Here is a 14,195-nt window from a genome sequence, read left to right as displayed (position 1 = left end):
CTGGTCACCGGGAGGAGAGCCGAGCCCCCGCCGGGGCTCGCCGCCCTCCTCCCAGGGCTCCGGCCGCCCTCCCCCCGTGGGGGGGAGAAGGGGGGGCGGCCGGAGGCTTTTTCGCCTGGGGCGGCAAAAAAGCCAGAGCCGGCCCTGTCTGTACTTTACAAAGCAGTGGGCAAGCCTCTAATGTTTTTGCTAGGCTGCTTTGTAAAAGGCCTAATGACTAAAATGGTGCAGCGTTCATAATTGGGATGAGATGTTGTCCAGTTTTCCAGCAAGCAAGTGTAAGGGAGTTCAATTTGTCCCACTATATCTGCATCTGGACCTTTGTTTCTTTAACATGTTAGATACTGGGGCAAAACAGGAAGGCTGTTAATGCCTTCCTTCTAAGGAGGCTCTAGTGCATGTAGGCAGGGTCTAATTTGATAAATGCTCCTTGTTGTCCCTCTTGCTGTAGGCACTGGAGTCACTGCAAACTCGCTGCATCCAGGCTCTGTTTATTCCGAATTGGTCCGGCACTCGATTCTAATGTCCCTGCTGTGGAAGACGTTTTCTTTTTTCTTGAAGACTCCACGCGAAGGAGCCCAGACCAGCGTGTACTGTGCAGTGGCTGAGGAACTGGAGTCTGTGACTGGACAATATTTCAGGTGGGCAGAGTCCTTGATCTGCTGTGGTGGGGCAGAAGGGTGCAACCCAGATGTCTCTGGGGTGTGGGGATAAGAGGTGTGGGCGAGGTAAGGCTATAATCTTTGCCTGAGAGGGGACTGTACTGAGGCTTACACAGATCTGAAGGGAGAAATGTTAGAAATATGTTTAGAATTTGTACCAGTTACAAGAATCTGAACATGTTGGATTGGAAAGGGGTTGCTCGTGGAAAGGGACACAAAGATAAAAGTCATATTTGCAAGGAATTCTTTACCTGTATAATGCTTTAGATTATACCCAGTCCTGTAGTCTTTGAATGGGCTCATGCTTAAAGCACAAGATAAACATAAGAACGGCCATACTGGGTCAGACCAAAGGTCCATCTAGCCCAGTATCCTGTCTTCCAACAGTGGCCAATGCCAGGTGCCCCAGAGGGGCGCCAGGTGCCGCAGATGGGCTGTCACAGACTCTGGGTTCTATTCCTACTCTGCCACAGACTTGTATTGAATGCTTGGGAAGTCACTTAACTTCTCTGGCCCAAATCAGCCCTGCTGTATCTTCACTGAATTCAATTGAGTCACACCAGGGATGAATTTGGTCCTCTTTGCAGTTTCCCCCCATCTGCAAAAGGATGATAGTACCTGCATCTCAGTGGGGTTAGGACACTTGGTTCAATAATGTTTGTAAAGTGCTTGGAAGTCCTCAGATTATAAGGCAGTAGCAAATGTGCTAGGTGTTGTGCAAGCAGAGCTCAAGATTTTCAAAACTGTGTCTCAAGTTAAATACCTCCATATGTGGCCTGATTCTCCAAAGCATGGCACATCCTGAAGCTGCACACATTGCAGGACGCTTCAGGAAAGGAGATCCCTGCATGTCTGTGCATGCAATGCAGTTCATTCTGCAAAATGGCTTCCATGGCTCTTCTCTTTCATTCAGTCCAGCTCCATTTTGCTACTGATCTCAGTTGAGCTATCTTGTGACCTGCATAACCATCTTCTTATCTCTTCCAAAAACACAGCTTAGGATGGCTTAACCAAGTGATCCACATGTAACTCTTGGACAGTTACATTCGGTGCTGCTTTCTGCCTTGATCACTTCACTGTGACCACCTCACATTTGGGAATTCGATATGGAAATTGCCCTTTGATTTTACATGAATGCAGTTGACACGAGATAAAACTCCCTCCTTCATATCTGAAACTAGAAACTCAATTTTCTCCCTTGTGATTGAACCACAAGATTATTCCAGGATACGCCTTTGTGTCTGATCTTCAAGTACAGAGTTTGTACCATCTTAATCTGCCTTGGCTATAGAAATAGGTCCCCTAATCCTCTCTCAAGTGCTTCCATCTCCCAGTAGATAAAAGCAGCCTTTGTGAATCTCAGCTGTCCCATGTGCTGGAGCATGTGAACTCTAAGTGGATTTCAGGTTTGTAAAAGAAGCAAGCATGAACTCAGTGGAGAAATGGTTAGCAAATAGCAGCTTGAGTGTGAGTGCCCAGATTTATATTGGACTGTCTCTGAAATAGAACTGTGTCCAAATCCTGTCACTTAATTGAATGTAAATCGTGACAATCACTAATACTTCTTTAAAATGGCCTTTATATGACTAGGAAGTGATGAAGAAGAAAGCAGCTGTAGCAGAAGCTGATGTCCTATAGCAAAACAGGTGGAGAAGAGATACAGCTGGAGACTGCCACAGCTCTTCTTAGGCACATTTTGTTCATCTCCTGTTTGTTTAGATTAGTGGGTACAGCTCTGTGCCACAAAAGAGCTGTGGAAAGCACATGCTGATCAGTGTCTCTGACTGCAGTTCTGATCTTCCTGCCCTGATCCATATCTCTAGGCTGCCTTTCCTGTTGTTTTCATTGCTAAAATGGCAAGCTCCTTATCAATGGAACTCTTGAAAAATTTAGGCATTTTTTTTAATGCTGCTTTGTATTTTCTTATCTTTTAGTCTTAAGTGAATTTTTGTCTCAGACACTTAGGGCAATAGTAAACTGCATTTTTCCTTTAATCAAGCATACGTAGGTAATGGCAATGTGACTGCTGCTACCAGATTTTTTTCCCCCTGGACTGCACATCAGCATTCCCTATATTCCGAGGCACTCAGCTTGCTCAAGCATCATGAGCAGGTTCTAGCATGCTTGGAAATCTTGAACAGGTCGTGAATTTTCCTTCCCTTACTACAACTTCAGTTTATTATGTTACCATACCCAGTAGTACAGCTGAGAGCATACAGACCCAGCGCCAAAGAATTCACAATCTGATATCAGATGTTATGTAATAAAATGGAAGGGGGTGGGGGTGGAGGAGCAGGGGCAGTAGCACTAAGATGACTAGCTATTCACCAAAGGCATGTGCATACCGTGGGAGAGAAGACAAGGGTAGGGTTTTTAAAATAAAGGAATGTCTGACTCTGTGGGTGTCAGTGGAAAAGCTGGTCTTTGGGAGGAGTTTGGAATGTATAAAATATGGAACTACCTTGTTTAGTGAAATCAGTTTGTATGTACCATCTCTTTATAAACAGAATGATTGGGTAGTAAGTTAACTCCTGCCATTAAGTGGGAACCCAGTACGGTTCAAGTAACCTCCACCTTTACGTTACAGCCCTCCTACACCTTCTGCTGTTGGCTTCTCAGACAACCATGCTGAAGAATTGTGTTTAAATATTTGTTTATTGCAGTTGACATCTGCGGGGAGGGGGGGAATCTTTTCTCCAAGCTCTGCTGCAGCTTATTCCACAGCTGTACCTCTTGATGAGGGGGCAGCATCATTCCCCTTTCTTATGATAACTGCCTGCGAGGCAGCCACGCTGGTTATTTATGTGGCCCACACAGGTACAAGTTGCTTTATAAACATACAAAATGAAAGGTCAAGTTCTCAGGTGCTTTCCTGATAGCATGTTATTTTTATAGTCATGTCCCAAAGGCTTCCGTGAACTATGGCATTTGGGCCATTGCTGTAACCTTTGTAATAAACCAGACACTAGCAGGCACAGCTTGGAACTCCAAGGGTTACAGTGGTGGTCCCTTATGTACCAGCTCTCTTTTCCACTACCCCTACCTATGCTGAAGCCTGCATCTTCACTAGGTGCAGCAGTATGGTGGCCTGGCTGCCAGCTGCCTCCACACGTTCCCTCTGCCCCCCTACCCCCACCCTGAGCAATGCTACCAGTTCTCCTCTCCCCCTCTTATTTTTAAATCCAGCTTGAAGGAGTTAAGCTGGACATCATCATCAGCTAGTGTCTCCATGCATTTTAACTGGACCTTTTACCTGTGCTAATGCAGCCAGGGCACCTGATGAAAGTCTCTTCTTTCCTTCTGCAGTGACTGCCGGCCAGCCTATGTGTCCCCTCAAGGCCGGAGTGATGAGCTGGCAAAGAAGCTTTGGAATGTCAGTTGCGAGCTGCTGGGCATCCAGTGGGACTGAACGGTGGAAACCCCTGAGCTATAGTGAGATAAGCCTGGATTTGATGTTCTGAAGGAGCTCTTTGCTTGGGCAGAGGAACACAAGCAACCATACAGCCAGCCCACTGCCTGGCACTTGCTGCGGCTTTACCAGTGACTTTATAGACACAACTGCCCTTGAACTTCTGTGATGTGTTATGTTTTAAAAGAAAAGGTGAGATTACTGCCCCACTCATCCCCCTTTCCTAACTGGAGGCTCAGGGCAAAGTGCAGGGACTCAGGGCTTATCGTTTCCCCTCCCAGCCTTCCATTCCCATTCCACAACACATTATTCCCCTGGTTCCCCAATAGAAGTGGAGGCTTTAGGTCAGTTAGGTTTCTGTACAAGACAATTTAGAAATTTTGCTTGATGCTTATGGAAGGATCTTTATGCAGCAGTAGTAACCAGACTGGTTGAGGGTTTCCTTCAATGTATGCTCCACTGAGTCACTTGTCTCTGCTCCACTGCTTGGGAGGGGATCCTAAAGCTGCAGCAAGCCCCAGCTCACAGGAGCAAGTCTCAGGTGATCTATGCTGAGGCCCCTCTTGCCCCTCGAGATTGTTAATCAGTTGTACTTCAGTAGCCCTTGTTGCCCCAACCAGGCTTGAGGGCCACTTTGTGCTAGGCACTGCATAAACAGAATAGAAGAGGGTACTTGTACTAAGCAAGCCATGCCCTTAAGCAGAAGGGCACAGCTTCTGCAGCTCTTTGCAACCTAGGTTGTCAGACAAGCACCACATGGGGCAGCCCATCTGATTACCTTTTACATAGTAGAAGGAAGCCTAGAGCAGGCTTATTAAGAAATACCTGGCCCTTTACATCTTCTCATCAATGCTGAAGTCTTAAATTTGTCATAATAAAAGCCACATGTACCTTGTAGGTTTTGGAATTCTGAGGGGGGGGGGGGAAAGAGAGGGGAGAGCTGCCAGTAGAGAGTGAGCTGAGACGTGTGAGTTGTGTATAGGGTAGTAAGTAACAGAGCCTGCCCTCTACTTAGCAGAGTGATTCAAGCTGTGGCAGATACATCATTGCCACGTTTGCTGTCCTGATGGAGGATATTGGAATCGCAGCCATATGTACAGTAGAGCAGACAAAGGCAGGGATCATCCATAGTGAGACAGCAATGGCCACATTAGCAATGGGGCAAGAAGGCGAGAGTAGACTCTAGTTTACATTGGCATTAAGTTTGCCTGCCCAGTAGTTCTAGGGAGAGGCTAGCCAAGGCTGGCATGTGGCACTTGCCCTTTGCAACAGGGGTGACCAACATGTTGCAAGTAAAGTTGGTCATTGCTGCAGACAGGCAGACTCCAAACTCTTCCCACCCTGTGTGGTAATTGAGCTGCTTGGCTATAAGATGGCATATTTTGTACTTCATTTGAATTTTTTTTCTGGAAGCATCACATGGCTAAAATGTCACTGCAGTCAGGGTATCACAGCTTGCAGGATTGCCTTCCACCTATTAGGAAATCCAGACATTCAGTCCTGTACTCTGTGTAGTCACAAGTGAATGGTATTTGCTCTGAGAAGAAGATGCCTAGTTCCTGATGAGGTTAGCACTACCAGCTCTCTACGGCGAGGCTTGACCCTGCAAGTCACCACTGAGTTACCTCCAACTGTTACATTACTAAATAAAATCATTCCTGTTTTATGCTGTTACTCTTCCTTCTCATGTACTTAAGTTGTTCTTGAGTGGGTGGCAGTGGCATGCACTAGTTTCATGTGAACAGTGTAGGAGTGAAATTAAATAAATATAGGCTGTATATTAGGAAATATTTCCTCATCGTGAAATTTATTAGGTTGTGGAACAAGTCTCCCAACTAATTGAGATATTTAAACCTAGACTAGGTTAGGAAGATTAGAGCGTACAGAACAATTCTGCACTGGTTCCCTGGCTTAGAACTCCACTACTCGGGAACAATCCTACACTGCCTTTTTCCTAGGTCAGGGGTGGGCAAACTACGGCGTAGACATTTTAATCCGACCCTTGAGCTCGTGCTGGGGAGTGGGGTCTGGGGCTTGCCCCGCTCTGGTGCTCCGGGGGAGGGAGGGCAGGGGCTTGCCCGGCTCTGTGCAGCTCCTAGAAGTAGAGGCATGTCCCCCCTCTGGCTCCTATGAATAGGGGCAGCCAGGGGGCTCTGCATGCCGCCCCCCGCCCCAGGTGCTGCCCCCGCATCTCCCATTGGCTGGGAACTGCAGCCAATGGGAGCTACAAGGGCGGCGCCTGCGGACAGGGCGGCGCTTCCGCATAGGAGCCTGATGGGGGACATGCTGCTTCTGGGAGCTGCTTGAGGTAAGCACTGCTTGGAGCTTGCACCCTTGATATGCTCCCACACCCCAATCCCCCTCCCACCCTCCAAACCCCTCGGTCCCAGCCCAGAGCCCCCTCCTGCACCCCCAACCCTCCAGCCAGAGCCCTCATCCACACCCCAACCCCCAATTTCATGAGCATTCATGGCCCGCCATACAATTTCCATACCCAGATGTGGCCCACCCCTGTCCTAGGTGTTTTCCATAACAGATGGAGACCCAGACTAGTTACAAACACAAAAGCTAAAGAGGCAGAGGCCACCCAACTATGCTAGAGGTAAAGAACAGAGCAATACACAAAAGAGGGACTGGGGCAAGTGACCTTTGCTGATAGTACTTTATTCTCCTTTGTTCATTGTAAGCAGATTATAACTTAACAGACAAATGGCTCTTTCAACTACTAGTGTTCAATCCATTTTTATGCTTAGGGGTTTTAAGCCCAACACTAATTGCACTACTCGTGACACAAGTTTTTTTAGGGTCAGGGCCAAAATTCCAGTTCTGCTGGTAAGAAAAAGATCCTTAGAATTCTAAGTTAAGGACTATCAACATTGCAACAAACACTCGATAAAGTGCGTAAAGTACAGTGCAAAGAAGTCAAGCAGAAAGACAGGCACAAAAATGGCTGGGCTACATGGCAGGCACCATTCTTTCTTTCTATATTGTTCAAGTTCCTCTCACTGACGCATACAGAATGGTAGATACTGCATCAGTGCACACAGTACAGACCTCTCCACCCATATTTATTTGTAGATTTGGTATCGACCCAAACCATAAAAAGTATCACACCCAACAAGATAAGCCTAACCCCTGGAGCACACTGCAAGGCCAGTTCTGTCTGTCTGAGACAATAAAAGCAGCTTTTACTAGCCTTACTAATAGGATCTCTGAGATCTGGGGTTAGGAGATTCTGGAAGTTAAGTGTGGTCATCCCTGATTCTTAGCTCTGAGCTATTTCTAACCCCAAATCCAATGAGCTAAGCATCTCCAGCAGGGAGAGATGTTTGAGTCAGTGGGACAGTGGTCATGAAACACTCAAAATGAGATCAACCAAGTCCTTTTAATCTCATTGGAGGTCTGGTCTATCACAAGGACTCTATTTGCCTGTTTAGTTTACCTTATACAATGGAATTAGTTATATTACACTTCCAGAAACCAAACATCTTTATAGATTGCATTTGGCTGCAAGTGAGCCAGTTGACTGTAATATACTGGGAGCTGCTGAAAGGGAAATTGAGTTGCCCATCTCTAAATGTTAGCAGTCTACATCCATAGCACTACAAGCATGTTGTGGGCTGCCAAAGTTAGGGAACTTTTTTTAACCATCACTCATTTCTGCTTCTTCCATTCTCTGCTGCCCGTTTCTCCTTACTACTTTTCCCTCTTCTCTGATTAACAGCTGCAGAGAAGCAGTAGCCAAATCCAAATGCCCCTGAACAGAATCACTTTACACTAGAGGAACCTGCAGTTAAATGAAGTAGACCAGGAGAGTGCGGCTTTTGGTCTGTTTCTAGTCAGCAGCAGACAACTGGGGAAAGAGATTCTGTGCAGCAGCAACTAATACAGGGACATCACTTGAGCTAAAGGATGCCTGCCAGTCCCCAGTGTATTCCAGACAGTCTGAGCTATTTGTTCACCCCAGGAATATATGGGGGGTGGGTTTTTTTTAAAGTATATAACAATTCAGTCCAAAATGTTTCACTTTGTCGAAGGGGAAAGATTGCGTTGGGAAGGACACTCATTGCATGGTTCAGCAGTCTATTACTTTGCTGTGTGATTAAATTTCACCATATAAACCCTTTTATAAAAGGAAGGTGCTTTCCCTACAGTGCAAGGGGTGTATAGCTCAGCTTGCTTACACTATGGAAAAGGACATAAGAGTCCTTGCGACTATCCAATGACAGTTGTATCACAGCAGTTTAATCCACTTAGTGGATTAAACTAGGGAAGCAAGAGGTAAGACAATTCTCACAGACATTCTCATCCTATTTTAAGGGTTTCCCTTTGTCTCCCCTTTGTAGTGCATCCCGTTCCAATTACATCCATCCATCCAAGGGCCCAAGCAGCAGGCAAACACTTGCCAGTGATTTCAGCATAGAGACACCTGCCATATACAACTAGCCATTGCCTTTCAAACCAACTTAAAGGATTTGCACATACTGTGCTAGTGTAAAAAACTTGGTGATAATTAGTATAGATCTTTAAAAAGTCACCTCAAAAGTTCAGTCCCAAGTCTATGTAAATGGAAACAAAAACTCTCTTCAACCTTTGCAATGATAGATTCATTATAGAATGGCTCTGGCTAATAGAAATCACAGAGATTTAGGTTTCAACCTACACTGAGCTGAGATGGGATGGGATTTGGTCATCAACTATACACAGGTTTACTGGGTTAAAACAAACCCATTGCAAAAGAGTTCAATGCCTCTATGAAAGAGCAGAAAAGTGCGTTTCTCCATAATCCTTAGTCTTGCTTGGTCAGGCTTAAAACACACAGAAAACACCCTGAGGTAGAGATTGTTGGTCATTAGAACACAGGATTGGCACTTGTATGAAGTAAATTCCTTCCCTTTAGCTACAGGCACTCTAGCAGCTCCTGCTTGTCACTGAGAGATCGCTGAGCTCCTCTTCTCTGTGCCATATGAAGTCTTCCCTTTTTGGATGTTGGTGCCTGGAAGTTATTTCCTAGTGGTCTGGGTGAACCAGCTTTTTTGTTTGGGCTGGTGCACTGAAAGCCACTGGGCACAGATGGCCTGCACAACGTCTTCCCCGCTGTTCTCGGCCAACTGCCGCACATGCTGCACCAGCTCCACGGCTCTGGTATTCTCTTGTCTCACTGAGACCAGGTAGGCAGAACGCAGCTTGTTGCACTTCAGGTAGGCTTGGATCTGAAGCAATAAAGAAAAGCGGTTGTTCGCCACAGCTTCCCAGACTGAGTTCTAACACACAGGTATAGGTGAGGGCCCATTGGGAAATCTAGTTCAGTAGGCTGTACTATTTAGAGAGGGTGTGAATTGTGATGCAGAGGATATGATGTAGCAGAGGCCAGGTTCTGCTATAAGAAGTGTACTACAAAGGGCCAGTGCATTAGACTTTCTAAAATTTAAGCGTCTGTCACTGGCTTTTAGAACTTGGATGCTGATCATCATGGAACCAAAATCAGCTTCTTGCATGTGTAGTTCATGCTTGAAAACCTCCATATCTGAACAGAAAAGATTCACAGAGGCATTCTGCCCATGGCCTAGTTCTTTCAAAGGTTCACATTAGGGTCACTGTAGCATTGAACTTATTGCAGTGACAGAAATCAAATCCAATTTCTCAGCCTATGTAGAACAGCATGTCTGGTGGTCAGAGCAGGAGAGTGGGAATCAGGACTCCTCGGTTCAAGTTCCAGCTCTGCCATTGATTTGCATGTGACCCTGGAAAGTCACGTGACCCCTGGGCCTCAGTTTTGCCATCTGTAAAATGGGAATAGAATCTATTTACCTATTTGTGAATGTAAAATTATTTGAGAGTCTTATACTGAAGGCAGTAGAGAAGTGCAGTGTATATAATTAACAGAAGCCATGTATTTCAGGCTTAGCATAGTCTACAAAGAAGAGAAATTACCAAATCGATGAGATAAAGGACGGTGTGTGCCTACCACAATGGCAATAATATAACACTGGAATAATAATGAACTCAATGCTGGTCTCCATAGATACACATAGATCCCCATCAGCTGCCTGCTGCCACTGGGAAATTAAGTGCATCTATGAGAAAATAGGTAGGAAGAACCAAAAAGAACCAACTGAATCTTTGCATTGCCTTTAAGTCCCACACAGTAGCTCTCAGAGACCTAAGGGTCTCTAACTTTTGGGGACACTTCACTCCCAGTGTTGGGGAGAAGAGATGAGATCAGGCACTTACAAGGTATCTAAGCTCAATCTTGAGAAGCTGTGGTTTCCAGGCTCAGCGTTCTCACTGCAGGTTAAGGGTTTCCCATTACACTTTACTCACCTTGTTTTCATCACTGTCCATATCCTGGATCAGATTGTCCAGATCCTGTGCCCCAAAGGGGAAAAGCAGGTTACAATTAGAGGACTGTAGATTGCAAACCATTATATCTTTACAGCCTATCAGATCAAAACATTGCACAGATGAAATTACAGCAAGGTGTTTAAATCATCTCAGCCATCAACTGTCCCAGTTCCTGAGGCGCCAGGTACTAAGCCCAAATCTTCCCTTTTACTGCAGCTTACCTTGTGGCCCAACACCACTGTTGTGTCTTCAAGGAACCCCATGAGGGCAGCTTCCCCCCCCCCCCCCCCCCCCATCAGGACTTCCTGCGCCCCTCTACGCAATGGTAGCTTCATGGAGATCTTCCTGGTTTCCCACCTCCATGCCTCATACACACACAGAGCAACGTAAAGGCTTTGTGATGAGCAGGGCAATCTTAACGGGTGGCTTCCTACACAGACAACAATTCTTGGGGGCACACATGGCTGTGCTCCCTCCTCCATGTGCCCTCTCTACCAGCAAGGGATCTTCATGGAAAGAGACGCCTCCTCATCCCAAACAGCAATGTAAGGGAGGATCCCACTGGTAGAAGGATCTCTCCTGGGTGCCAATTGCACAGCACCTTGCTGGGAGATTTGAGGGAAAGGACCTTGCAGCTAGACAATCACATCCCCCAAACAGCCATTTCCCTGTGCAGATGCACACTGATTTCTCTTGAGATAGAGCATGTGAAATAAAGGGGCCAGAAGAGGTTGACAGCATGTCTCAGTGCAGGGTATGGATGCTGAGAGGCAAGGGACTGTCCCCTTTCTAGCCTATCCCACCTCAGAAGACAGTGCCATGGGGACAGCATTACCTCAGAGGGGATATCCTTAAACTCATCCAGGCAGTTTAGGATGATGATATCCCCGTCATTTTTGGCTGCAACTCCAGACTCATTGACGCATTTAAGGAGCTGCCGGATCTCACTGTAGTTCTGCTGCTTCACCAGCGCCTTGGCCACTTTACTGTACACAGCTGCAGCCTCCAGCTGGAAGTCCTAAAGTGGGAAAATGGAAAGTATCAAAGCAGCATGTTCAGTCATGGCAGATTCTACCAAGCCTGCCCAGAGGAGGAGCACTCTGCTGCTAGGAGAGCAGAGTGTGGCTCAAGTACAGTCTACACTGCTCTAAAACGCAGTCCCTTGCCACCCTCATTTTCCATACAGAAGTACAGCCCTCAGAGCAAGAGGGCCTAGCATGCCATTTTGCTCCGAAAGGCCAGGCCACTTAGATCATAGTAGGACCCTAGTTTCCAGGGGCCACTCCTCTGCACTGGAAATCTGGGCAGCTGCAGTCTGCTCCACTCCATGCAAGGAAGATTCTCTCCTTGCACCCCACCAAGCTACTAATGTGGGTCCTTCTCAGCTAAGTACCTGGGCTACTAGTACCATGCTGGCAAGTATCTCAGCCTCAGCCATCCACACATGCTGGAGAGAGACATTTCCAAAAACAAGGACAGTTTCCAATTAAACACTTTCTGCTCCCTGGATGAGCAGTCTCTAGGAACAGCATAGCGCCAGCTCTGGGTCTGTTTCTTCACTGCCTCCATATCCTGCGCAGTCACTGACACCTGTGCAGAGTGGGTATCAAATGCTACCAAATCTGAATTCTCCATTCACACCTGGGGTAGCACTTTGCAGAGTGTGAGTGACTGAGGAAGGTGCAAAGCAGTGGAGAATGCTGCTTGGTTACTCTGGGAGAGCAGCAGGGAGGAAGGGAATGCATTGCTAACTCTGTGGATGAGCAAGGAGGCAAGTTAGTTGGCTCTGAAGAGACCAGACCCATCTCTCAGCAGAGCAGGCAGTGCCCTAGTTTTCTCTTCACATGGTGCCTGGAGCCCCTTCCTTCACTTGTTCTCTCCCATCAGAGTGCCCCCTCTCTAATCGCCTCTCCTTCGGTGGATGAGCAGGCATCAATTTATTCAGATGCACAGCAAGACAGCCTTCTGGCTGATCTAGAGATCTCAGAACTGCCAGACTGACATTGAGACACAGACAGGGGAACCTTGAAAATTAAGCTCTACTCCCTCCCTCAAAAAAAAAAAAAAGTAGCTTAATTAGATCTGGAAGTTGATATCAGTGACCCTCTAAACTAAAAGCTGGCCAGTCAGTTCATGTCCTTGGCGGAGAGGGGTCCCTGACAATGCATGGAGGTTTAGAGCCTACATAATTGATTGGTCTGTATTTTACACAAACATGGGGACAGATCTGAAACTTATGTTTTCCCCACTTGATGCAAAGGGTCTGGTAATAAACAGTGGTGCTTTACAGGAGTGGGATCAACCTTACATGCAGCAACTTCTTAGGTTTTCCATACCTGGAGGACTCTGAATGCAATTCCAAAACCTTCTTCAATGTTCTTCCCTTCCAGCATGACCTGAGAAGAAATTGCCAACATTAGACATAGGGGAAAGTGAGACATCGCCATTTGGTTATCCGTAGAAAACTCACAAGGAAATGAATTCACTTGCACAAAGTAGCCCAGGCATTTTATTGCCTCTTGCCTGAGTTCAGCATTGCAATAGCATTTGCCAAAAGGCAATTTACAGCCTTGTTAAGAAGTGTCTCTAACAATGGGAGGCAGCATGATCCAGAGAGGGAGAGGCAAAGACATGAGTTCTGTTGTCAGGTCCCCCACGGTGGGCAAGTTACTTAACTTCTCTCCCCCTGTAACATAAGGATAAGGATACTTACCTACCTTTAAAATGCACTGAGAGCTACAACTGAAAAGTACCTTTTGTATTATTTGAGGGTCCAGATGAGTGCTCCAGGCCCCCAAATCATCCTTTAATCCACAGAACAGGTCAAGTTAAGGCAGCAATGTTATGCTTTAAATGGCAGTTAGTACCTTGCCAGCTACATCCATCTTCATGTGATTGTTTCCAAAGAGTGTGGGCAAGGTTGAGCCAGTTATCTGAGAGGTCCCCGAACTCTCACACCGATGCAGGAACTTGGTGACTTCCATCTGTAGCTCAACTGTATTGATGTGCCTAGATTGGGAAAAAATTCTCAGAGACGCATTCACATAACTATTAATGAAGTGCTCCGTCCACAAATGATTACTTTACTGAAAGTGTCTCAAAAGGTAGATGTGTCTGTAACAAATTAAAAATGGCTATTTTAGCTGCTCTTTGACTTGTGCATACAGTAATATTAACATTAGCGCCTTCTGTCTCGCCCCAACTGCAGCACTGAAGTGCTCTCCAGAACTGCATGGGAAATGTGCGTTACGAGTGCTCACCTGAAGTTCAGCATTACGCACACCGACCAGCTGTGGATCCTTAACAACAACAACTCCCAGACACACAGAAAAAGACTAATTTTTGTTAAACTGCAGTCCAGTGTGAAAAAGTTTCAGTAACTTTAGAAGAAAATAGACCTTAAGAAAACTGTAGTTATAGACACTCCAAAAGTTAGAAAGAGAGGACTAAACTTCTAACATTTTAAAGTTTGGAAATTCAGTTAACCGTCTAACTTGCTTCTAAAGCTCACATCTAGCTCCGCTACTATTCAAGCAATAAGTTTAGCAAACAAAATGTAAATTGTATAGACTACGTCCATATCAGTTTTGCCTACATATAGGAGGGTAGGTGGTACAGGGACTGACATTCTGTCACTTGAGGCTTGTCTTGACCAGGAAGAGCAGTGTTTACCCTACATCTATACTAGGAAAAAGGTCGACTTTAGGTTGGGCTTAGCTAGAGTATGTTAGCTAAGCCCAACCTAAACTCAACCAGTTTTCCTAATCAAGACAAGTGAA

At 46.1% G+C, this 14,195-nt stretch overlaps 2 protein-coding genes across 4 annotated transcripts in view; one reads left to right on the top strand and one right to left on the bottom strand.

Moving 5' to 3' along the window:
- The window catches only part of LOC112105694 (retinol dehydrogenase 12-like), a 27,251-nt gene extending 13,056 nt beyond the window's left edge, over positions 1–14,195 (top strand). For 2 of the 3 annotated variants that reach the window (XM_024198584.2, XM_024198586.1), the window contains exons 6-7: positions 452–641; positions 3,969–5,726. In XM_024198584.2, coding sequence (XP_024054352.1) covers positions 452–641; positions 3,969–4,071 — 293 coding nt within the window. In that variant the 3' untranslated portion in view covers positions 4,072–5,726. Of the gene's footprint in view, positions 1–451; positions 642–3,968; positions 5,727–13,624 lie in introns of those variants that run through there. The other variant, XR_002908036.3, reaches the window with a different exon arrangement.
- The window catches only part of ZFYVE26 (zinc finger FYVE-type containing 26), a 67,222-nt gene continuing 59,741 nt past the window's right edge, over positions 6,715–14,195 (bottom strand). Inside the window, 6 exon segments of the mRNA XM_029911452.1 lie at positions 6,715–9,110; positions 9,113–9,284; positions 10,396–10,440; positions 11,252–11,434; positions 12,753–12,812; positions 13,284–13,425. Of these exon segments, the coding sequence (XP_029767312.1) occupies positions 8,983–9,110; positions 9,113–9,284; positions 10,396–10,440; positions 11,252–11,434; positions 12,753–12,812; positions 13,284–13,425 (730 nt within the window). The 3' untranslated portion in view covers positions 6,715–8,982.

This window comes from Terrapene carolina, unplaced genomic scaffold (assembly GCF_002925995.2).
Source record: "Terrapene carolina triunguis isolate 2854851 unplaced genomic scaffold, T_m_triunguis-2.0 Scaffold96, whole genome shotgun sequence".
NCBI lineage: Eukaryota > Metazoa > Chordata > Testudines > Emydidae > Terrapene > Terrapene triunguis.
Note: the sequence above shows the minus strand (reverse complement) of the source record. Positions and strands in the feature narration are given on the sequence as shown.